At 44.7% G+C, this 25035-nt stretch overlaps 1 protein-coding gene across 2 annotated transcripts in view; it reads right to left on the bottom strand.

The window, feature by feature from the left end:
- Nucleotides 1–25035, bottom strand: part of ITGA9 (integrin subunit alpha 9) — a 353501-nt gene that overhangs the window by 73317 nt on the left and 255149 nt on the right. For both annotated transcript variants that reach the window (XM_082848454.1, XM_082848455.1), the window contains exons 19-20: nt 9402–9488; nt 5916–5995 (exon numbers count right to left, since the gene is read on the bottom strand). In XM_082848454.1, the coding sequence (XP_082704580.1) occupies nt 5916–5995; nt 9402–9488 (167 nt within the window). The remainder of the gene's footprint in view (nt 1–5915; nt 5996–9401; nt 9489–25035) is intronic.

Here is a 25035-nt window from a genome sequence, read left to right on the forward strand (position 1 = left end):
GCACGGCTACTGGTATATGGTGCTGAACCCAGCACCTGGTTCTACCACACAGAGTGAACAAAGGGTCCCTCCCAGTTGAAAGCTAAGTTCACCCTCCAGGGGTGGAACATAAGAGTCCGCAAGACCTGCTGAAGTTTGGACACAGCTCATCTGCACCACTCCCCACCCATCATTCCCTGAACCTGTGCAGAGTTCCTGCCAGCTCCCTGCCCTCCCTCTGCCCCCACTGCCTTCCTCTCCTCACCAGCGAGTGCTGAATGCAACCATACTTCAACAGCTCACATCCCCTCTCCTCCTCTCTCCTATTGTTCTGAAACAATGGTGCTCTGTGACTCTGACCCCTGACTCCTCATCTGTCTTCCGCATATGGGGTGAATCCATCACAGTTTACAGAAGCTGCAGGATCAGGTGCCCACCTGGCCTCACTTCCTTGCCCTTCCTTTCCCAGAGGGGACAATAAAAGCTGTACAATCACTGCTCAGGGCAAACCAGAGGTGACTCCTGAATGGATGGGAGGATGGCAACGCCCGGGCCTGCTCCCTCCCCTCACCCAGCATCCTGCCAGGTCTGAGTAATTGGTTCCTGATGGAAGCGCCACCCCCGTGCCCTGCCATTTGTCCAGCCACCTGTGGCCGCTGGCAGCTCTGGCCCAACAGTCTCATCTGTCATCGGGTGACTGCTCCAGACTGAGTGAAGTTGCAAAGTTGAGATAAAGAGGCTGAACATCAAAAGGCCCCCAGTTATTCTGCAAGCTCGTGACTTGGGATAATTCCCATGGTCTGCAGAGCCAGGCTGCTGAGACAGGAGCTCTTGAGAAACTGTTTAGTCTCAACTTTCTGTCCTCCTAAATCCACAAGTAGGCAAGAGATCTTCAAAGGGTGGTGACGGGAAGAAAAGGACGATTGGTATTTTAACTGTGGCTTTCAAGATAAGGAGCTTTAAGGATCTTTCCGTCACAGTACAGAATCAAGTGCTGTGGGTGCCCTCTGGGACAGTAAGACGAGATTTTCACCAAAGTCTGCAGAGAAATGGGTGCCTGAAATATTCTGCTGCAAGTTTAATAGATAACACAGCTTCCTAAACATCTGTGATTCAAGAAATTAGAAGATTCTGATATTTAATTATTTAAGCGACCAGTACTAGGTGTTCCCTAATGCTATATAGAAATATTAATGTACATAAAGGGATGTTCTTTAATTAAGTTATTAGCATTTTCTTATATGCTCAGCACTGCATCTGGCAAATAGTAGGTGCTTAACAGATGTGTGTTGAGTGAAAATGTGCCTAGTATAGCGTAAGGGACTATACAGAGTAATCATTTGATGAACCTTTAAAAAAATCCCAATGCCCAGATCTCACCCCAGACAAATTAGATCAGGATCCCTGTAGGGTGGACCAGGCATCGGTAGTTTTTAAGGCTCCCAGGTGATTCCAATGGGCACCTAAGATCAGAACACCACTGGTCTATGGACATGAGATTCTAGTAGATAAAGTTTCTGTGTTGTTTGCTCCCCTTCTTTGACACCTCTGATTAGCCCTAAATGGGATTGGGAAGTAGGTGGAGTTTCCTCTTTTTGACAAGGGAAAGTCTCTTCCATGTCATATTTCCTGCCCAAATGTTCCTTCCCATGAATATCAGCTGCTCCAGGTGTTGAGAGACCCAGACAGCACACTGATAGATCTGCCCAACAATGGCGAGTTTTCTGTGGTTTCTAGAAACAGCAGGAGAATGAGAATTTTCAGGTTGGAATAAGCATCTGCCCCCCCTTTATTAAATCCAACAGTCTTGTGCTCTGTGGGCAAGCCATTGCCTTGTATCACTCCCCTCTTCAAAAACTTTCAGTGGCTCTCCACTGCCTGGGGAATGCAGTTGAGGCTTTCAAGGCCCTCCGTGGCCCAGCCCAATCTCCTCTTTCAGCCTCATCTTCCTTCTACTGCCCTTGTATGTCCCCCACCCTTCCTCTGAGATGGTCAGGAATCCCCAATGCACTTCAATGCCCACCAGTCACATGGGTGTGACAGAGTAGGCTGTGCCATGCACATCCTCACCACTGTGCCTAGGCTTCTTCAGCCCAAAACCAGACTCCTCTGTGTAAATGCCACCTCCCCAGTGAAGCCCTTCTGGATTCTGGCAGTGGGAACAAAGTCTACCTTCTCTATGCTTTGCGTTTCTATTAGATCACAGCCATGCTTTATGTAAACGTGAATGATGTGATATTGAAAATAGTGTGAATAAAAAATAATCACGTCTTGCATGATTTCAAAGCTGGCAAGCTCAGACAATTGTCATCTGTGTTGAAATGCTATTATTCCTGTGGCAATGCTACCCTGACAGACAGCGGGAGCCATGCTGCACTGGAAAGTTGTGCAGGAGTTGGGGGATTGCTGGGCTGTATTTTAACATTCACTGTGGTTCTTATTTCCATCTGGTTTGCATGTCCTATTGCAATATGTAGGATATAATTAGTGTTTGTTAAGTCCCACTAGTGCTGAACTAAAGGCCAGAAAGTCATCACCTTTGGAGTGGAGGCTGGATATGACAACACAAGGTAAAGAGGGTCAAACAACCACTGTGACGTGCTGTGCTCTCATTTTTAGGAGAAAGAACATGCTCTAAGATATTAAGGAAAATGCTAAAAAAACAAAAATAGAGAAAGCAGCATTAAATGCAAAAATATGCTACAGTGGTGGTGGATTGAAGGGCTCTGAAAATGTATACTTCCAGCTTCACAGTGGTTCCCAAAGGAAAATTAATCTTAATTCTGTGAGTTTTAAATAACATTGAGACTGAGGAAGGACTCCAGTGAAAAAATAAAACAAAGCCTCGTTGAGTGTTTGCCCCACCAGTCCTGCTGCTGTCTACTGTTGGGTTGTATTTGTTGGGGCCTGACCTGAACCTCCCAAATGCCCAGTGACTTCAGGCTTTGGGGGCAAAGCCATTAATTAGTAAGAGGCAAGAATGGACCAAGGGTGATGTTGAAAGATTCAGCACTTGGGAAGAATCTTAGTCTAACCTTTGACTAATTGGTGTTTTTGTGAAAATTCAAGAATCACTCAGGCTGGGGTGAGTACGACAGGGTGTTAAAATGCAAGTTTTGGCTGAGGCATAATAGATGCCAAAATTCAGAGGAAAGCACTAAACCAGGATTTACTATGTCTGGTGGCAACAACCCAAACTATAATGTCAAGGATGTAACAGAGTCGGGAAAGGAGGATTGTTGGAGACAGATTTTGGAGAAAATGGTCTGTGGTCAGGGGAGGGTGACTGCCTTTTAAGTTAAGCTTCAGGGGACCCTGATCAGGACAGTCAGATGCAGGCCCAGGAAATGTAAGGGGAGGGGGCTGCTGGCTTTCCCCTCCTGACTCCACAAGGATCACCTGCCTTTCCAGAGACTGTCAGGGCAAAGATTCCTGAGTGGGATCTACAAGCAAGAGCCAGGGTAGGGTCACCTTTGGTCCTGTCCCAGGGCACAGTCTGGGCAGCAGGAACTGAAGGCATCTTTGGCCGCCTAGAGGCTGAGGTTGGAAGATGTGGTAAGGGAGGAAGCACAGGTGAGCCTCCCCAGTAGTGGGAGGGCGGAGGGGGTCCCCAAAGGGGAGGAGCCAGCTCTGCATAACCAGACTGAGTGAGTGCCTGCAGCAGTGCCTGGTAAGAAAGACCTTTCCTGTTTGCCTTTTACCTCTCACAACCCCTGCTGTGAGCCTGGGGGGCTCTCAGGAAAAGGGGGAAAGGGCCAGTAGAAGCACCACTGCAGGAAAGCTAGACTATTCCCGGAGAAAGGCTTCCCTCCTGCAGCCTTGCCCTGGCAGAAGGGAGGAAGCCTTAACTTGAAATCAAGTTTTGATTATTTCATGGGACAGGAGACACTTTGATTATGGATTTGTGCATTTGCTTTGAGGCTTGAAGCAACTATAGGAGCCCAAGAGAAGGGCTTTTACCAACTTTGGTCCCTGCTGTATCTGCCCTTGTCTCCCACAGTGGCTGGTTGTAGTAAGTGCTCAAAGGTTTGTAGAATGAGTGAGGGACAGTGCCTGCCCTGGGCTGTTCTGCCCTACTTCCTGCACTGAGCCATGTCTGCCTCTGTCTCTAGACTGACCCTGTCTTGATGAGGTTTGAGATGGAAGACTCTCTCATTCATTCATCCCGGCTCCCTCTCAGCTTCTGCTCAGTGCTTTACATTTGATGGACATGAATGGGGTTGAGAGGAGCGATCCAGAGCGGACCCCTTGCTCTACCTGGGGGTCAGATAGATGGCTGAGCCGGCACCTGTTATCTTGAACGATGGGGCTCATCTCAAAAGTCCGGGAGATGACCTCCTCTTTCAGAATGTGGGACCAGGAGCTCCTTCTCAGTGCCCGAGGGTGCAGTCCTCCTTGGAGGAAGTCTTGGGTTGAGCACCCTCATTTCAGAGGTGACCATGTGGGTGGGGGCCTTAGTTTTACAAGGCTCAGCCCCTTGCCTCGCTCTGCACCCCGGATTCAGTGGGTCTCCAGTCTTGGCCACATGCTAACCTGTGGTTGCACAATCGCCTTTCTCTGGTTGACCTGCAGCCCCTGGTTTCATGGTCTGCTCATCTAGTGTCTGGCCTTCCATTTTCCCAGCCTCCATTAGCCATGAGATTCCTGATTTTGTTATCTCACCTTTTTTCTGTGGATCTTGCCTGACCTTGGGCTTCCCAGTGTTTGGTTCAGATCTCCAGACCACCTCTGGGATAGACTCAGATCCCTTGGCATGAAAGTTTGTCTTGGAGATTAAGGCAACTAGAGATAAGACATGATAACTGAATGCCTGATCCTTGATCAGACTCTGGACCAGTAAAAAAGTGGCTACAAAGTCATTTTTGGGACAACTGGAACATGGACTAGAGATTAGATAATAGCATTGTATCAGCGTTAATTTTCCTGAATTTTATAACTATACTGGGGTTATTTTAGAGAATGGCCTCATTCTTAGGAAACACATGAAGATACTTATGGGTAAAGAGGCATGATGTCTGCAACTTACTTTCAGATGGTTAAGTGGAAAAAATCATACATAGAAAGAGAATGATAAAATAAATGAGGTAGAGCGTCAAGACTGAGTGAATCTGGGTAAAGGGTATATAGGAGTTCCTTGCACTATTCTTTGCAACATTTCTGTTAAGTTTAAAATCATTTCCAAATAAAAATTCAAATAAAAAGGTTGCCTTGGGTATCCAACCTATACAGTCAAAGCTTGTATCTCCCTATTCACCCACCTAAGTACCTCTCCTTCCAGCCCAGCTATCGGCCAAGGGCTACCCAGATGGTACTTCAATCCACCTGTGGATTCTGGCTTGTGGAGGCAGCTCATGACCCCAGAGTCTCTCTCAAGCACCCTTGGCTCTACTGGAGAGAGAGAGGCAGGAGCACAGTCCTGAGGGAAGACATCACTACTGCACTGTCCCCTTCCCTATCTGTCCACTCAGCTCCTAGGACAAGCCCTCTCTTGAGGACCATCTCTTGGGGGCCTCCACCAACAGGCTTGGCCGGGCCCTCAGGCTGCAGGTGTCCTGTCCTCGCATCAAGGGATGCTGGGGTACATCCATGAGAAGCCACTGACCACAGAGGACACTTGTGAACTAACCAACCACATAAGCTTGGGCTGGAATCCTGACCTCTCCAGGCCTGTCTCTCCTCAGCTGTAAAATCATTTACCTCTGACTGGATGAACCCCTAGTCCTTCCCAGCTCTCTCTGAGCTGGTGTCTGCACAAGCGGAACTAGACAAGCACCATCCTTGAGAGACCCAATTCTATGCAGCAGTTTGGGGCTTTATCACTGAGCGGTTCCTTCCTCCTCGGCGTTTTGGGCATCATCATCAAAGCATGACCAGGGCATGACCTTTCTTGGTCCCATAAATCTTTCATCTTTGGAAAAAATTTAAATCCCCCTTACCTCTGAGCAGTAACGATGAAGCTAAGAACTTCCTCTTCCCCAGACAGGTGGCTTGTGTCAAAGATCACGCTGAATTCATACTATGGGAAAAGGAAGTGACATTTGGCATCAGCCAGCATTCCAAACTTAAACACTACAATCTTCTGCAGTTTATGACCTCTGGATGCTCATTTGCACGGCAAGCTTTATTCTGTGTGCATTTCTCTCTGACGGTCAGGCCAGAGATACAACTTTAGCAATAAAACCCAGAGCCCACTCTGGCGAGAGGCACGCTGTTCTTTTCAGCAACTGAGGTTTTCGTTAGGAAGCGATACACTTGACTCTTAAACCAGGACTTCCTAAATTTCACTCACACACCATCATCCCAGTTTTTGCCACATCTGCTTATCATATCACCTGTGATATGTACTTTGTATTTTTATTGCCTCACTCTTGCTGTTTAAAGACTATTTTAAAGAGAAGAATTTATATCACTATCACAGATGGGAATCCAGGATCACTTGCCATAAAGAGGAGGTCATCATAAAAATAAACATAATGGAAACAAAGGGATGTTGAATTCTGTTGCCTGCTGAAGGCTCTGGGCCTAAGGTCTGCTCTATTTTGATAAAAGGGAGATTAACGACTGATAGGGAGGTGTTAGAGATATTGTAGAGCTACCGGAGAATTTCTCCCACAAAAAGTTAGGATTGAAAGAGTGTTGAAAAGGTAATAAATTTCTGTTAGAGTCAACGTGGTTTAGTGCTATGTCCATGTATCACCTAAAATCATCTCATGAGCCACCCAAAATCATCTCAGGTACTCCCAGTGGTGGGCACCCTGTGATTCGGGGAACACTGCTCCAAGCAAATGGTTTTCACCATATACACACTGGGCAAGTGTGGGAATCAGGAAGGACCCCTTGGGCAGGGCTTATAGAGCCAGGCCCTACCACAAACTATGTGATCTTGGCCAAGATACTCGATCTCTTTGCTTTTCAATTAAAAAAGAAGAGGGTGGACAAAATGATCCTTAAATTCCATCAAGTTCTGAGAGTCTATGACTTATTTAATATCTAAATATTTGTTCCTTTATGACGTCATTTCGTTCCTTTATGAAGAATTCTAGGCAATGGTCTAACTTTGCAACACTGGATTCTACTGAACTGAATGCTACCTGAAAGTAATTAACACTGGATCATGACTTTGGACCATCAACTAGAGTGGATGCTGGACATCCCTTTCTAGACAGAAATTTCTGTTGCAGTGAGACCTGTCAGCTTACAGTGAGGGTGGGGCATGGAGACAGGACAGGAAACAGAGCTGGAGGACCCAAAGGAAGGGAAAGTCAAGGGTCTCATTGCAGCAGAGAGTCTGAACTGGCAGGAGATCTGAATTAAACCCTCTAAAGATCAAAGTGAGGTAAGAAGCAGAAGATTTGAGCACAAAGCCAAAATGAGAGCCAGAGGCCTGGGAGAACAGAAGGTCAGGGACTGGGCAGGCTGGTCATGAGAGACAGAAACATACGGCCAGTGAAGTAAGCAGATAGTGTGGTCATAAGGCTTAGCAGGTGGTCTGGAGCCTGATGACCCACAGGGTCTGAGGGCAGGGGAGGACAAGCCAGGCTGTGGATAGAGGGAGCCCCATCCCTGCTGGGTCGCTTCTGGGGCTTTCTCCAGGGACTCACCCCCAGAGCCCTGCCTCCAGGACCAGCCTTGCTACAGGCCTTCACTTTTGCATGTGGAGGAAGGCAGTGACATTGCCAAGCTGGAAAAAAAATCCAACATCCAACATCCATACTTCTGTTGGCTCTGTGACTATTTTGAGAGAGAATGAATTTTAACAAAATTTAAGGCCCCAGAAGTCAAGGTTACTTTATTTTCATTGTATTCATTTATTCACTTTCTCTTTATGGGAAGTGATCCTGGATCCATCTGCAACAAGTTTTCCTTTTAAAATATCTTTAAAACTAGCAAGACGCACCTTAGGTTTGAGGGAAGGAGGCTGGATTTTACAACAAAATGTCTACTTTTTCTTTTTTTCGGTACGCGGGCCTCTCACTGCTGTGGCCTGTCCCGTTGCGGAGCACAGACTCCGGACGCGCAGTCTCAGCGACCATGGCTCGCAGGCCCAGCCGCTCCGCGGCATGTGGGATCTTCCCGGACGGGGGCACGAACCCGTGTCCCTGCATCGGCAGGCAGACTCTCAACCACTGCGCCACCAGGGAAGCCCAAAATGGCTACTTTTAAAGTGTTTCAATTAAGTCTATTTCCCGTTGCTCAAAAGATTTCAATAAAATGTGTGTGTGTGTGTGTGTGTGTGTGTGTGTGTGTGTGTGCGCGCGCACGCGCGCGCATTGAGTGCCATATTTTACTACAGGCAATGATGCCCAGCATTCAGGGTCCTCCTCCTGCATCCTCACCCTACCTGGAATCTCACAGGACTTGGCCCATATTCTGCCAGCTTTCCTGAGGGCAGCCACCACTTGGGGCTTCCCTTCTCCTGGGATGAATGTGGACAGAATGAGGATCAGAGCCAGAAAAAAGGCTGATGAATCACAGATATAAGAGCCACCACAGTTTGGAGCGGGTACATTCAATGAGGCGAAGGGATTCAAGTGATTTGCTAAGAAATGAGCAACTCTTCCTTACTAGAATATTCTCACAACTGCTTTGCAAAACAGCTCCTATGTACTGAGACTAAAAAGCCTTAGAGATTAAAATGATCCAATTCTATGACATAGGCAGGATAAAAGGATTAAACTTTCTTTTTTTTATTTTTAGGAAGGGAAAAAAGGTAGACAAAGGAATATAAAATTTCCTTCAAATCATAGCAGGGAAAACAGCTTCCATTTAAAAAGTCAGAACTGGTCTTTTAGAGTCTAGTTTTACCTCCAAAAATCATATCTTCTACTTCTTTGCATCTCTTTATAATGATGGCACATACTAGAATGTTCCATGAATCTCCGAATATGCTAAACCATATTATTGTTTGAGCTTAGAAAATTTGGCTCCTTATAAATACCAAAGTGACTGTACTTTCTTGTACTTTTCTGAAAAAATGAAGTGCAATACAATTATTTATATTTTAAGAGGACTCTTCAAAAATTGTGAGTTCCCGGGGGGCGACAGCCAGGACTGTAGATCACTAGCCCAGACCACATCTTCTCCTATGTTGTCCCAGGGACTCAAAGTGGCATGGGATGTCCCAGAAAATAAAATGTTAAGAGGCCAACCAGATGGTGCTTGACAAAGTACAAAGGCCGTGGCATGTGTCTCACATCTGTGGTATGTCACATGGATCAAGGGGAAGGACCACATGTCCACGGCGCCCCGGAACAGACTTGGAGATGGCCATGGACAGGGCTGGCTGTGCCCAGGCAGGGCTTTGCTGGCCACCCTGCTGCAGTGGGGTGTGGACGAAACCTTGGGGAGGCAGTTGCAGAATGAGTGGCTGGTGGGAAGGGCCGGGAGTGCTGCCAAGGAAGTGCCCCGTCCCTGCCCCTTACCTTCGACTTCGACCTCATGAAAGGGAATCCCACACTGCATTTGAGGAAGTCCGATTCCAGCAGTTCACAGGAAATGCCCATTTCCTCCTGAAAGACAAAAAGTACCAACAGATGGGCTGGCTGCACCAGGACAAGTGTGTGGAGGAGCCCCAGGGAGGCAAATCCAGGCTTCAGCAGACATGGTCCTGCTATAGGGAAGTTCTCAGACAACAGCCACTGTTGGCTGTGCTGGAATGAGGAGCCTCTGACAGGCCAAGTCCCCATCCTCCTCTGACTGCCCACTCGCCCCGCCGCCACACTTGCCAGAGGTTCTCTGGGAAGACAGTGCAGAGGACAAAACCACTCTTCATTCTTTTTTTTTCTTTATCATGTTTGTTATTGTATATCAGAGTTTCCCTAACTGTGTTCTGTAAAACATTAGTTCTGTGGGTATTACATTTTAAAAAAGGGTTTTGGGGTCAAAAAGTTTGGAAGATGTAGGGATAAAAACAGTTAAAAATGTGATTTTTTTTTAAAGCAATTATTTTTTTTTGTATTGTATTTTATTTTTTTTATACAGCAGGTTCTTACTAGTAAGAACACTCTTCATTCTTAATCAGCCCTTTGGCTCTGATCCCTAGTGCTCTCCTGGAGAAACGGGACAGCCCACACGTGAGCTGGATGCCTCCTTAGGTTTGCATTAAAAGGCATCCGAGTCGCCTTTCTGGCTCACACCCTAATCTTGCCTTTCAAAACCTTACTAGTTGAGGAAAAATAAACGCTAAGAAAATCACACCAAGGAAAACACGGGGATTCCTTCTACAGCATGAAGCAATGAGGGCTGAGCTGCACCCTCAGCAAGCCTTCCCAGGGTGGGGGTGGGTGCAAGGGCAAGGAGAGGGTTCCCAGCATAGCTGGCCTGGGCTGGACTCTACAGACAGGCACGAGAAAACCAGGAAAGGGGCCGTGGGGAGCTGCCATCTTACCACCTGCACACATAGTTTACAACCAAAGTCAAAGAAAAGCAGGAGGCTCTTCATAATCCATAGGGCCTCTCCGAGTCACTGAGACCAAATCAAGACTTCTGAGGGGAGACAGAATGTTTGCAGATATGGGAAAAGGAGAAGGCACAGAACAGAACTAGCACTGGCTGAATGTCTAGAAGCTGGGGTGCTGGAGTTCAATGAGGTCATGTGACTTCCTCAAGGTCATTCTTTGTTTTTTTTCTTTTCTTTTTTTTTTGGGTACGCCGGCCTCTCACTGTTGTGACCTCTCCTGTTGCAGAGCACAGGCTCCGGACGTGCAGGCTCAGCGGCCATGGCTCACAGGCCTAGCCACTCCGCGGCATGTGGGATCTTCCCGGACCGGGGCACAAACCCATGTCCCCTGCATCGGCAGGCGGACTCTCAATCACCGCGCCACCAGGGAAGCCCCCAAGGTCATTCTTGACTGACTCTAAAACCTACCTCCTTCCCCTACCAAGGCCCTGATCTTCTCAAGGCCTTGGCAACTCTGCAACACACAACGGCAGCCAAAAGGAACCAACCTGTGTGGATTCTGGCTCTGAAATGTCACCCATGCTCCCTCCTCCAATTTCCAAGACCTGCACCTCAGCCCAGACCCACACTTCCAGGTAGATGGGTGAAATAAAAAAAGTTTAAGTTGTGTGTCTAATCAGAAAAAAAAAAAAAATGTGAGCACTTACCACAACATACCTACTTAGTTACATGTTATACACATATACTGTTACACTAATATATTATGAACATTATCAAACACAAAAAGTAGAAATGACAAAAAACAAATAACTCATCTGTGGGATTAGAAGTCAAGATAATAATTGGCGGGTGGCAAGTGGAAGGGAGTTCTCGGGGTGCTGGGGATGTTCTCAGGTGTGATCATTGTGAAAATTCACTGAGCTGGGCCCCTAATGATTTGTGTACTTTTGTCTGTTTTCTAAACATCAATAAAACTTTATTTAGAAAATAGCAACAAAGCAACAGCAACACAAACAACCCGAAATACAAGGAAATAAAACATAGGAGATATATAAATATAAAAGGGAACTGTAGCTTATCTTTCAGCATTCAATCTAGATATCTAATGGGGATAACTGATCTCAGTAACTGTTAAGTTTTCTAACTGTTCTCCATGACCTTAGTCAGCATCCCTCATGTGGGCTTGGGACCTCCTGCATTAAAATTGGTTTGGGATCGCCTTAAAAATACAGATTCCCAGGCCACGCCCCAGTGGTCTGAGTATACTCTGGGATTGTGGGGCCTGAGATAAGCATTTTCAATTCATGGTAGGTGATACAGTAAGTGTTCCACTGTGCAATGCTTTGGGAGCCACTGCTATGAGTTTGCCTTTTTTTTCGTCCATTCTACAGGCTGCTTGAGGAATCTTCTTAAAATGCCTCTCTCCATTATGAACATAATAAAGCTCAAAATCTTAACAGTGGCATCCATTTGGCCCCTACCTCTCTAAGCACATATGTCACTATTCTACAAATATCCTTTTCTTGGTCTCATTTCCACACTTTCCACACTTTTGCCTAGTTTTTCCCACTGTCAGGAACACCTTTCCTCAGCCCTTCTTCCAAGGTTTCCTTCACCCATCTTGCCCCAAACACTCGTGGGTGGTAGGTAAGTTTGCATATCTAATATGGGCATGGCACAGGACTTGGAACGGACCCTGAGCATCCATTGAGTGGCTGAATCATCACATCACCTCCCAAGATCAGCACTGAGGACACAGATCTGAATGACACTAGTCCCTGTCCTTGAAGAGCTCACAGCTTAGAAGGGGGACATCTTCCAGCAGAGAAACAGACATTTACAGGGCAGTGTGAGGGGCTGCTCTTGGAATCTCGAGAACATGCAGCGGCAATCTCAATAAGGAAAACCAGTGAATGATTTCTCAAATGCTGTCTCACGAACTGCATGGCCCAAAGATTGGTCCTAATGATTCACTGTTGGTGGCCTCTTGTCACCATCCTCTTCCTTATAATTCCTCACCCAAGAAGCAATATCCACAATTGGCCCAAGTACAAGCTACTCTAAATCCTAGCTAACTGGCCTGTGGGCATTAGAGGCAGTGAGCTCAAGCCTAGGTGACCTTAACTCCCTGGGACAGTCTTGGTTTATGTCTGTTGTCCTGGTGTAATTACTCTCAAGAGCATATAATAAATTATAGAGCATATAATAAATTATATTACTCAACCCAGTTCCAAAGCTCAATATCTCACTGGAAATCCCTTTCAAACCAGGACAGAGGTTTTCAATTTAAGTCAAAGGTCTATCCGTTCTCAAAGATTTATCACCCCGAAGACTTCTTCAGGTTTTACATGGATGTGAAGGACTCACTAGGCTTTAAAAATTTACTCTGGAAATTGAGGGGACCTCCGTTTACTCAGCTTTGATCTAAGACTGCTTTTGATTGTCTGAGAACTGCTGAACTACTTTATTTTTGTTAATTCCAAAATGCGAGGAAATAACATTTAAACCAGCATTTATTGCATTATTCCACATCTCTCTTCCACCCTACTCAGTCTAATAGAAATGACAGAATTCCAGTTGGCTCTTGGGGTGGGGGACAAGCAAAAAGAGTGAAAACCAAAGACATCTGTAGGAATGAAAGCGCTCAGTATATGGTCATGACTCACGCGCTCCCGGACGCTGCAACAGGGAAGAATGTCATGGATCACCCTTCTGCGCCTGTCAGCACCAGAACAGCCCTCCCATGGCTATGTAAGTCCCCTTGACTGAAAGGCTTTAATTCCGTTTTCCACCCTTCACTGCAGCTATGAGGCAAAGAGGCCCCCAGAGCATGGGCTTCAGCAAACACTGTGACTGCTGGTGTGGATGGCACAAGAGCTGCACCCAGAACCCCTTTACTAGATGACTTCCAGTCCCTGGCTGAATGGGAGGTGCTTTGCCTGGGAGGTTATAACACCCTTCCTCTGCAGCCTATGATTGACATGGGTGCAAAAGGCTGCCCCTTTGCCTCAAGGTGAGACCAGCTGTGCTGTGCAACTCATGTTCCAGAGCCCCCGTGGGATTAGGCTGAGAGCACATACCTGTTTGCCTCTCTCTTCTGCCCCATTCTGCTCCCTTCACTCCTTTTCTCCCAAGAGCATTTCTGCAGTAAATCATTTGCCCAGGAATCCCCATCTCAGGTTCTTCTCCGGTGAACCTGACTTCAGACAATACTCTTTATAGATGAGGCTGCTGGCACTGAGAGCTTCTGGAAAGTACTGGGCATTTGTTCCCAGGTGGGGAGAGGCAATGGGAGGGGAACCCTCACATGCTAACGAATGTTGTTCAAATCCATACTAACCCAAGGAAAAACTTTCTAACTACTGGTTATAAAGTCAGCATAGCTGCCCCCATCAGGGAGCACTTAATCTCAAAGCAGTATCAGCACCCCCTTTGCTCTGGTTTTAGATCCTGCCTGGGGCATAACCTTAAAAAACAGGGTCACTATGGAGCTAGGTACCACCCCCGCCCACCTCCACCCCCACTCCATAGTCAGGCAGGCATCCTATAGTCAGAGAAGTCTCAGGGAACCTTTAAAAGATGAATGTTGGGGTGATGTAGCTAAACCAGCTGTGCCCTGGCTTTAGACGGCATCAGGAATAATGATCTAGTGGGGGAACGGTGCTTTTTACCTCCGCCAGGCACGTGGTACCCCACCAGGAGGTACATGGGAGAGATTCTAGGGACAAGGCTTCTCCGTGGCTCTGATTCCTTCTGTGCCTCAATCATTGCTTACATTGACTTTAGCTTGGAGAACTTACCTTCAGCACTGTTCCAAGACTTATGATTACCAGCTCTCAGCTGATGGGGAATGTGGACCAGTGAATAGACTGTCTACCCTTTGGCCCTGATTGCCAGACAGTGTAGAATCTGATTATCCAACTCATATGCAGTGCAAATCTACTAAAACCTGTTGCAAAGGTGCAGGCTTTCATGAAATCAATGAAAGTGATGCTCAGAAACTGCTCAAACCACTCAAAGCCTCTGATTAAGTCTGGATCTGGCAGAGTTAGATCAGTTAACAACTGTTGAAGAAGTCAAAATTATCCTTGGATGATAACACTTTAAGATGCTTGAGAAGATAAGGCTTTAAATTTAAAAGATCAAGAGAAGTGTTTGGGAAAAATGTACCATCATAAAAACGACCTTTCTGTGATTGTTCTAAAAAAAAAAAAAAAGGCAAACTATGAAGCAAAGAATGTTACCTTATAATAGGAATATTCACATCCAAAAGCTGCCTACCCAGGACTCAGTTACTTCTTTCATTTCAGAAATTAATGCACTGCTATTTTAAAGATGCTAATAAAGCAAATAAACTTTTGCCTTGGGTCTAAGTATCCTTGACCATTATTATTACAAGAGCTGTTACGTGTAGAATAACATAAACTTATTTTCATAATCTTTAGTTTCATTTTTCAAGTAAAGTCCCAATCAAAACTTAAAAGAAAAAATTTTAATATGAAATTCTGGACCCTATTTTAAGAAGATTCACAAAACTGGCCATTTTCCCAGTCCCACTTTTCCTTGGCTAGCAGACACATCCAATTCCATAAAATGCTATCAAGGTTTCTCCCCAGAGACTGAGTAATTCAGTTTAAATTTTCTAAATTTTTTGTTTTACTAAGACACATTACTCTCAGGATCAGAAAAACATCAATTAACATTTTTTTTTAGAACACAAGATTAAAGCCTACTTGGTTTCTGCATGTTCGTCTCTATATTCTCAGTACCGGGCACTCAGTAGCTCCCTAGTTTGCACTTAGTACTTCAACAAGCCTTGGCTCTTCGGGGATTCAGATGAAGGGACTTCAAAAGGCAGCTTATTTGCTGGTCTGCCTGGCATGGGAGATGTTTGCCTTGGCAAAGGTCCTCTCTTTTCCAGACATACCTCGGCTGTCCTGGCCCTGAGAGTTTGGCCAGCGGAGCCAAGCTCCAGCCCTGCTTGTAATATGCAGTGTGGCTGGCAGGAAGAAATCAGATCATGAAGTTAGTGAGCCTCCTTGGCCTTCAGGCTCCTTCTTCCCATTCACACAGCATTCGACTTTATTCTGGAGCCAAACTTGCTCTGACCACCAACGCAGTGCCCTGTGGGAGGAGCAAATCCGCAAATCTGGTCAGGGCTTAATGCTGGGCTCCAGGGAGAGTGTGAAGTTTATCTTCCCGTTTGCTACTTCCTCCTGTGTTTGTCAAACTGAGATGATCCTTCATGTTCTATGTCTGACTGAAGTTTGGTATTCATCTAAGACCCCCTTCCTTTCTTCCAGCCACGTGAGGTGTGACCCGTGAGCTGATAAGCTCTGTGTTAACTCAGTTAATAAAGAATTCAGGGAAATTCTGGAAGCACTTGATCCCAATTCTCTAATTAACTGAGGAGTCAAAGGTGAGCAGGGGTTCTCAATAACCTGGCCCAGTGAGCTAATAGAAAGAGTTTATTCCCTGGAAATACTTTACTGGCCCCACTCAAGGATGAGTCAGCCTGAGCCTCACCAGAAAAAACAGTGCTATTCCTAGACGGGAATCCTTTGGGACAGGGCCCATGGAATTCCTCAGCATGCAGAAAAGCACACGGTATGCAGCATAGAAAGTGCACAAGCTTTGGCATCGTTGTCCCAATTGATTTGCTCGGATATGTAACAGCTATGGGTCATCAGACAAACAGGCTGCCCTTTCTACAAGCCTCCATTTTCTCACCTGAAAAATGAAGCCATAACACCTGCCTTATAGGACTGGGGCTGGCCTGCCAGGGTGGATGGTTGTAAAGACGGAGTCCACAGATGGCCCCTACTCAGTAATAGCTTGTTACATGCCAGGTAGCTCCTCTTTCTATGCCCATTTTACAAGGAGGAAACTGGAACACAGAGAAGTTATAGCACTTGCCCAGGATTTCCCAGCTGCCAATGTAAGAATGGACCAGAGGGGGCCTGAGGCGGGGAACCCCAAACAATGCACAGACAAGGTCCCCTCTTCCCCATCCCCCGAAGAACCCACAGAAACTGAGCCTGAGCAGGTGGGCAGCATAAACCCAATGAATGCAGCGTGTGGCCTTTAAGGAACCTGGAGTACACGGGATGCCAGGACAGATGCCAATCGTGGCTAATAGCCTAGCAAGGCTGGGGCACTGGTTTACAGGCCCTGCCGGATAGGGGCTGGCAACCAGCAGTCTGAGGGAACAGAGGTGATTACCAAGCACACATGGGGGTTCCAAGGCAAGTGCTACAAAGCAAGTGCCTTTTTAAACTTTTGTCTAAACCCCCATTTGGAAGTAAAGGCCCAGACTATTCTGGGTTTCTTCTTTCCAAGCTTAAAAAAGTAAAGCAAGCAAGAGCTAGAGTCAAAACAAATGCTTGAGACAGATGAACCACATAACTGTTAAAGCCAAAATCCCCTCCGAAGCTAAGGAGTGCTGAATTTGGAGCGTGCACTTTGAACAACCCTGTACCCATCACAGGCAGTGGGAAGTCAGCTGTCCCAGGAGGAGCAATTTTCTTATCAAAGTGGAGACAAGGGAGGCTCCTCCCAAACAGTCCTCTTGGCGCTACGGATGCTTTAAAATGAGTAAAAATCATATTGCATTTAAAAAAACCAACACAAATCAGAAATGACTTGAATAAGCTTATTCCTGTAACATGCTCCTCCTGTGCATTACATCAACCCCTAATCATGTATTTTCCCAACATGAAGACAAATCAAAACACTTCCATAAATGCTGATGACTGCCCGCTTTGGGATGGCAGGAAAACTAAAGAATCTAAACAAACAAATAAATAAAAATAAACCCACCATCCCAGCCCCCATTCACCCCAGCGGGTGAGCAGACAAGCCTCTCAGGCTGGAGCTGTCCATCCTTTTTTATTTCTGGTAAGGAGCGAAGGAGATCTCCTCCAACACCCAGCGCTAAGGCAACATTTCCAATTTGAATATTCCATTGGTCAGGCTGCTGCAGGTGGCCAGGCTTTAGCAAGACCAGCTGGGTGGCTGACAGAGCCTTGGTGCTCCAGCCGGGTGTCAGGCCCATGCCTCTGAGGTGGGAGAGCTGAGCTCAGGACATAGGTCCACCAGAGACCTCCTGACCCCACATAATATCAAACGGTGAAAGCTCTCTCAGAGATCTCCATCTCAACGCTAAGACCCAGCTCCATTCAACAACCAGCAAGCTACAGTGCTGGACACCCTATGCCAAACAACTAGCAAGACAGGAACACAACCCCACCCATTAGCAGAGAGGCTGCTTAAAATCATAATAAGGTCACAGACACCCCAAAACACACCACTGGACGTGATCCTGCCCACCAGAAAGACAAGATCCAGCCTCATCCACCAGAACACAGGCACCAGTCCCCTCCACCAGGAAGCCTACACAACCCACTGAACCAACCTTACCTACTGGGGGCAGACACCAAAAACAGTGGGAATTACGAACCTGCAGCCTGCAGAAAGGAGACCCCAAACACAGTAAGTTAAGCAAAATGAGAAGACAGAGAAATACACAGCAGATGAAGGAGCAAGGTAAAAACCCACCAGACCACACAAATGAAGGGGAAATAGGCAGTCTACCTGAAAAAGAATTCAGAATAATGATAGTAAAGATGATCCAAAATCTTGGAAAGAGAATGGAGAAAATACAAGAAACGTTTAACAAGAACCCAGAAGAACTAAAGAGCAAAGAAACAATGATGAAAAACACAATAAATGAAATTACAAATTCTCCAGAAGGAATCAGTAGCAGAATAACTGAGGCAGAAGAATGCATAAGTGACCTGGAAGATAAAATAGTGGAAATAACTACTGCAGAGCAGAATAAAGAAAAAAGAATGAAAAGAACTGAGGACAGTCTCAGAGACCTCTGGGACAACATTAAACGCACCAACATTCGAATTATAGGGATACCAGAAGAAGAAGAGAAAAAGAAAGGGACTGAGAAAATATTTGAAGAGATTATAGTTGAAAATTTCCTAATATGGGAAAGGAAATAGTTAATCAAGTCCAGGAAGGACAGAGAGTCCCATACAGGATAAATTCAAGGAGAAACACGCCAAGACACATATTAATCAAACTATCAAAAATTAAATACAAAGAAAAAATATTAAAAGCAGCAATGGAAAAGGAACAAATAACACACAAGGGAATCCCCATAAGGTTAACAGCTGATCTTTCAGCAGAAATTCTGCAAGCCAGAAGGGAGTGGCAGGACATATTTAAAGTGATGAAGGAGAAAATCCTACAGCCAAGGTTACTCTACCCAGCAAGGATCTCATTCACATTTGATGGAGAAATTAAAACCTTTACAGACAAGCAGAAGCTAAGAGAATTCAGCACCACCAAACCAGCTTTACAACAACTGCTAAAGGAACTTCTCTAGGCAGGAAACACAAGAGAAGGAAAAGACCTACAATAACAAACCCAAAACAATTAAGAAAATGGTAACAGGAACATGCATATCGATAACTACCTTAAATTTAAATGGATTAAATGCTCCAACCAAAAGACACAGACTGGCTGAATGGATACAAAAACAAGACCTGTATATATGCTGTCTACAGGAGACCCAGTTCAGACCTAGGGACACATACAGACTGAAAGTGAGGCGATGGAAAAAGTTGTTCCATGCAAATGGAAATCAAAAGAAAGCTGGAGTAGCAATTCTCATATCAGACAAAATAGACTTTAAAATAAAGACTATTACAAGAGACAAAGAAGGACACTACACAATGATCAAGGGACCAATCCAAGAAGAAGATATAACAATTGTAAATATTTATGCACCCAACATAGGAGCACCTCAATACTTAAGGCAAATGCTAACAGCCATAAAAGGGGAAATCAACAGTAACACAATAAAAGTAGGGACTTTTAACATCCCACTTTCACAAATGGGCAGCTAATCCAAAATGAAAATAAATAAGGAAACAAAAGCTTTAAGTGATACATTAAACAAGATGGATTTAATTGATATTTATAGGACATTCCATCCAAAAACAACAGAATACACTTTCTTCTCAAGTGCTCATGGAACATTCTCTGGATAGATCATATCTTGGGTCACAAATCAAGCTTTGGTAAATTTAAGAAAATGGAAATCGTATCAAGTATCTTTTCTGACTACAACGCTATGAGACTAGATATAATCACAGGAAAAAATCTGTTAAAAATACAAACACATGGAGGTTAAACAATACACTACTAAACAACCAAGAGGTTACTGAGAAAATCAAAAACTACCTAGAAAGAAATGACAAGGAAAACATGACGAACCAAAACCTACGGGATGCAGCAAAAGCAGTTCTAAGAGGGAAGTTTACAGCAATACAATCCTACCTCAAGAAACAAGAAACAACTCAAATCAACAACCTAACCTTACACCTAAAGCAATCAGAGAAAGAAGAACAAAAAACCCCAAAGTTAGCAGAAGGAAAGAAATCATAAAGATCAGAGCAGAAATAAATGAAACAGAAATGAAGGAAACAATAGCTAAGATCAATAAAACTAAAAGCTGGTTCTTTGAGAAGATAAACAAAATTGATAAACCATCAGCCAGACTCATCAAGAGGAAAAGGGAGAAGACTCAAATCAACAGAATTAGAAATGACAAAGGAAAAGCAAAAACTGACACTGCAGAAATACAAAGGATCATGAGAGATTACCACAAGCAACTCTATGCCAATAAAACAGACAACCTGGAAGAAATGGACAAATTCTTAGAAAAACACAACCTTCTGAGACTGAACCAGAAAGAAACAGAAAATATAAACAGACCAATCACAAGCACTGAAATTGAGACTGTGATTAAAAATCTTCCAACAAACAAAAGCCCAGGACCAGATGGCTTCACAGGCGAATTCTATCAAACATTTAAAGAAGAGCTAACACCTGTCCTTCTCAAACTCTTCCAAAATATAGTGGAGGAAGGAACACTCCCAAACTCATTCTATGAGGTCACCATCACCCTGATACCAAAACCAGACAAAGATGTCACAAAAAAAAACTACAGGCCAATATCACTGATGATCACTGATGCAAAAGTCCTCAACAAAATACTAGCAAACAATCCAACAGCACATTTAAAGGGTCATACACCATGATCTAGTGGGATTTATCCCAGGAATGCAAGGATTCTCCAATATATGCAAATCAATCAATGTGATAAACTGTATTAACAAATTGAAGGAGAAAAACCATATGATCATCTCAGTAGATGCAGAGAAAGCTTTGACAAAATTCAACACCCATTTATGATAAAAACACTCCAGAGAGTAGGCATAGAGGGAACTTATCTCAACATAAGAAAGGCCATATATGACAAACCCACAGCCAACATCGTTCTCAATGGTGAAAAACTGAAACCATTTCCACTAAGATCAGGAACAAGACAAGGCTGCCCACTCTCACCACTCTTATTCAACATAGTTTTGCAAGTTTTAGCCACAGCAATCAGAGAAGAAAAAGAAATAAAAAGAATCCAAATTGGAGAAGAAGAAGTAAAACTGTCACTGTTTGCAGATGACACGATACTAGACATAGAGAATCCTGAAGATGCCACCAGAAAACTACTAGAGCTAATCAATGAATTTGGTAGAGTAGCAGGATACAAAATTAAGGCACAGAAATCTCTTGCATTCCTATACACTAATGATGAAAAATCTGAAAGTGAAATCAAGAAAACACTCCCATTTACCACTGCAACAACAATAATAAAATATCTAGGAATAAACCTACCTAAGGAGACAAAAGACCTGTATGCAGAAAACTGTAAGACACTGATGAAAGAAATTAAAGATGATACAAACAGATGGAGAAATATACCATGTTCTTGGATTGGAAGAATCAACATTGTGAAAATGACTATACTACCCAAAGCAATCTACAGATTCAGTGCAATCGCTATCAAACTACCAATGGCATTTTTCTCAGAATTAGAAAAAAAAATTTCACAATTTGTAATGGAAACACAAAAGACCCCGAATAGCCAAAGCAATCTTGAGAAAGAAAAATGGAGCTGGAGGAATCAGGCTCCCTGACTTCAGACTATAGTACAAAGCTACAGTAATCAAGACAGTATGGTACTGGCACAAAAACAGAAATACAGATCAATGGAACAGGACAGAAAGCCCAGAGATAAACCCACACACATATGGTCACCTTATCTTTGATAAAGGAGGCAAGAATATACAATGGAGAAAAGACAGCCTCTTCAATAAGTGGTGCTGGGAAAACTGGACAGCCACATGTAAAAGAGTGAAATTAGAACACTCCCTAACACCATACACAAAAGTAAACTCAAAATGGATTAGAGACCTAAATGTAAGGCCAGACACTATAAAACTCTTAGAGGAACAGAGTTCATAGGCAGAACACTCTATGACATACATGACAGCAAGAACCTCTTTGACCAACCTCCTAGAGAAATGGAAATAAAAACAAAAATAAACAAATGGGACCTAAAGAAACTTAAAACGTTTTTCACAGCAAAGGAAACCATAAACAAGACGAAAAGACAACCCTCAGATTAGGGGAAAATATTTGCAAACGAAGCAACTGACAAAGGATTAATTTCCAAAATATGCAGGCAGCTCATGCAGCTCAATATCTAAAAAAAAAAACCCAATCCAAAAATGGGCAGAGGTCTAAATAGACATTTCTCCAGAGAAGACATACAGATTGCCGATAAACACATGAAAGGATGCTCAACATCACTAATCATTAGAGAAATGCAAATCAAAACCACAATGAGCTATCACCTCATACCAGTCAGAATGGCCATCATCAAAAAATCTACAAACAATAAATGCTGGAGAGGGTGTGGAGAAAAGGGAACCCTCTTGCACTGTTGGTGGGAATGCAAATTGATACAGCCACTATGGAGAACAGTATGGAGGTTCCTTAAAAAACTAAAAATAGAACTACCATATGACCCGGCAATCCCACTCCTGGGCATATACCCTGAGAAAAACATAATTCAAAAAGAGTCATGTACCACAATGTTCATTGCAGCTCTATTTACAATAGCCAGGACATGGAAGCAACCTAAGTGTCCATCAACAGATGAATGGATAAAGAAGATGTGGAACATATATATAATGGAATATTACTCAGTCATAAAAAGGAACGAAACTAAGTTATCTGTAGTGAGGTGGATGGACCTAGAGACTGTCATACAGAGTGAAGTAAGTCAGAAAGAGAAAAACAAATACCGTATGCTAACACATATATATGGAATCTAAAAAAAAAAAAAAAAAAAAAGGTTCTGAAGAACCTAGGGGCAGGGACAGGAATGACGCCGATGTAGAGAATGGACTTGAGGACACGGGGAGGGGGAAGGGTAAGCTGGGGCAAAGTGGGAGAGTGGCATGGACTTATATACACTACCAAATGTAAAACAGATAGCTAGTGGGAAGCAGCCGGATAGCACAGGGAGATCAGCTCGGTGCTTTGTGACCACCTACAGGGGTGGGATAGGGAGGGTGGGAGGGAGACGCAAGAGGGAGGAGATATGGGGATATATGTTTATGTATAACTGATTCACTTTGTTATACAGCAGAAACTAACACACCATTGTAAAGCAATTATACTCCAATAAAGATGTTAAAATCAATCAATCAATCAATCAATCCACCAGCTCTAACTGAAAAGCCCAAAGTGAAAAGACCAGTAAGTTGTGTCTTCTAAGGTTTAAGAAGTAATCAAAGTATTTGATTTCATCCAGGTAGTTTTTCCTACTGTTACACAGAGGCAAATGACTTATTCTTAGGTTTGTTTTTTTTTTAACTATTAATTAATTAATTTATTTATTTTTGGCTGCACTGGGTCTTCATTGCAGCGCACAGGCTTTCTCTAGTTGTGGCCAGCGGAGGGCCACTCCTCGTTGTGGTGCATGGGCTTCTCACTGAGGTGGCTTCTCTTGTTGCAGAGCATGGGCTCTAGGCGCGCGGGCTTCAGTAGTTGTGGCACGTGGGCTTAGTTGCGCCGCAGCTTGTGGGATCTTCCCAGACCAGGGATTGAACCCATGTCCTCTGCATTGGCAGGTGGATTCTTAACCACTGCACCACCAGGGATATCCCTATTCTTAGATTTTTAAACAGGGGTTTCTATTCTTAGATTTAAAACAAAAGTATTTCCCAGAGCCTGCAAATTCTTGATGAACATACTAGAATTCAAAGTTGAATGCCATCTCATGAATCAAATTATTTTGATTTTCTATCATTTTTTCCTTTGCCCTACAGGCTGGATGAAAACTCTACAAGGTGGCGACCTCTCCTGAAATGATCAGAAAGAGTTTAACATCATGGCATAAAAACAATTTATGAGTGGTGTATGGATGAAAAGGTTTTGTAGGAGTCAAGTGTATGAGGAGTACTTATTAAAAGCCTGGCCAGGAATCTTGATATTAGAAACGTACTTACAGTGAAGAGTTCCATCCCACCTACCAGCCCACTTATACCCCCGCAGCCTTAGAACTCATTTGTGAAGGACCTTGCTGCTAAGGGCCTTGCTACTCAGTGTGGTCCTTGGACCAGCAGCATCAGCATCACGTGGGAGCTTGTTAGAAATGCAGATTCTCAGGTCCCACACAGACCTGCTGAGTTAGAATCTGTATTTTAAGCAGATCTCCAGGTAACCTCTGTGCACATGACCATTTGAGAAGCCCTGCTCCACATCACTGACCCACGCACTCAGGAAACATATGATGTTGACCCATGGAGACCAACTTCCTGTACTCTGCCCTCCAGAAAAAGATATACACAGCCGATGCATTTGAGGGCTCCTGTCTGAGTGAGGATACACTTTTCTGGAGCTGGAGATCCACCCATTAACATGCCCCATGGTCTGGATCCCCACCAAAGCAGACTCTGGGACAAGGACTGGGGTTCGAGTAGTTTGGGAGGTGACCTTAGGTGCTCCCTGAAGGAGTGGGGATGAGAAAGCTGGGTCACCTCTCCGCCAGCACCTGCCTCTCCTTGGTTGAGAGTTGTTCCAGGGATATTGAACTTCCCTTGGCCACAGATGAAGAGACAGGGTCTGAGAGAGGACCCTTCCCCAGCGCAGCACCCTGGAGTGCTCTGTGGGCTCACGCAGTCCTGTTTCAGGGGGCATCTGCTTACTAATCTCTCCCCCCAGGTTGGCACATCCACTTTACTACTTCTCTACGCAGCTCAGGACTATCCTTTCTCTTTCCTTGCTGCCACAACAGATCAGCTCCAATCTCCTCCCACCTAGGCCAGTGTAAAACAGCTTCTCTGTGGATGCTCTATTCTCAGCTGCCCCCAATCTGGTCTACAAGCTGCCCCAGGTGAATCTGAACACACTACTCTGTGCACTTCTGCCCAAAAGCCTTCAAAGGTTATTAACAGCCACACTTGTCACTGCTTCCTAACTGGGGTGTGCACTGGAACCACCTGGGAGCCAGAGCTACCATGCACAGCTGTGCACGCTGTTCACTGCACAAGAGACCTGGCTGAGGTGGGGAAGGGGCTGAAACCCACCCCATGCTGCTCTCCCCAAGCCCTGTACCCTGACAAGAGGCTGTGGCCCACCAGAGGGGGCACTTCTCTGCAATTTGTAAAATGGTGCTAGACAGACTGTGATGATTTTGCGGAAAGCTTTGTAAAAAAGCCCCCCGTGGA

Source organism: Leucopleurus acutus (assembly GCF_964270905.1).
Source record: "Leucopleurus acutus genome assembly, chromosome: 10".
Lineage (NCBI taxonomy): Eukaryota > Metazoa > Chordata > Mammalia > Artiodactyla > Delphinidae > Leucopleurus > Leucopleurus acutus.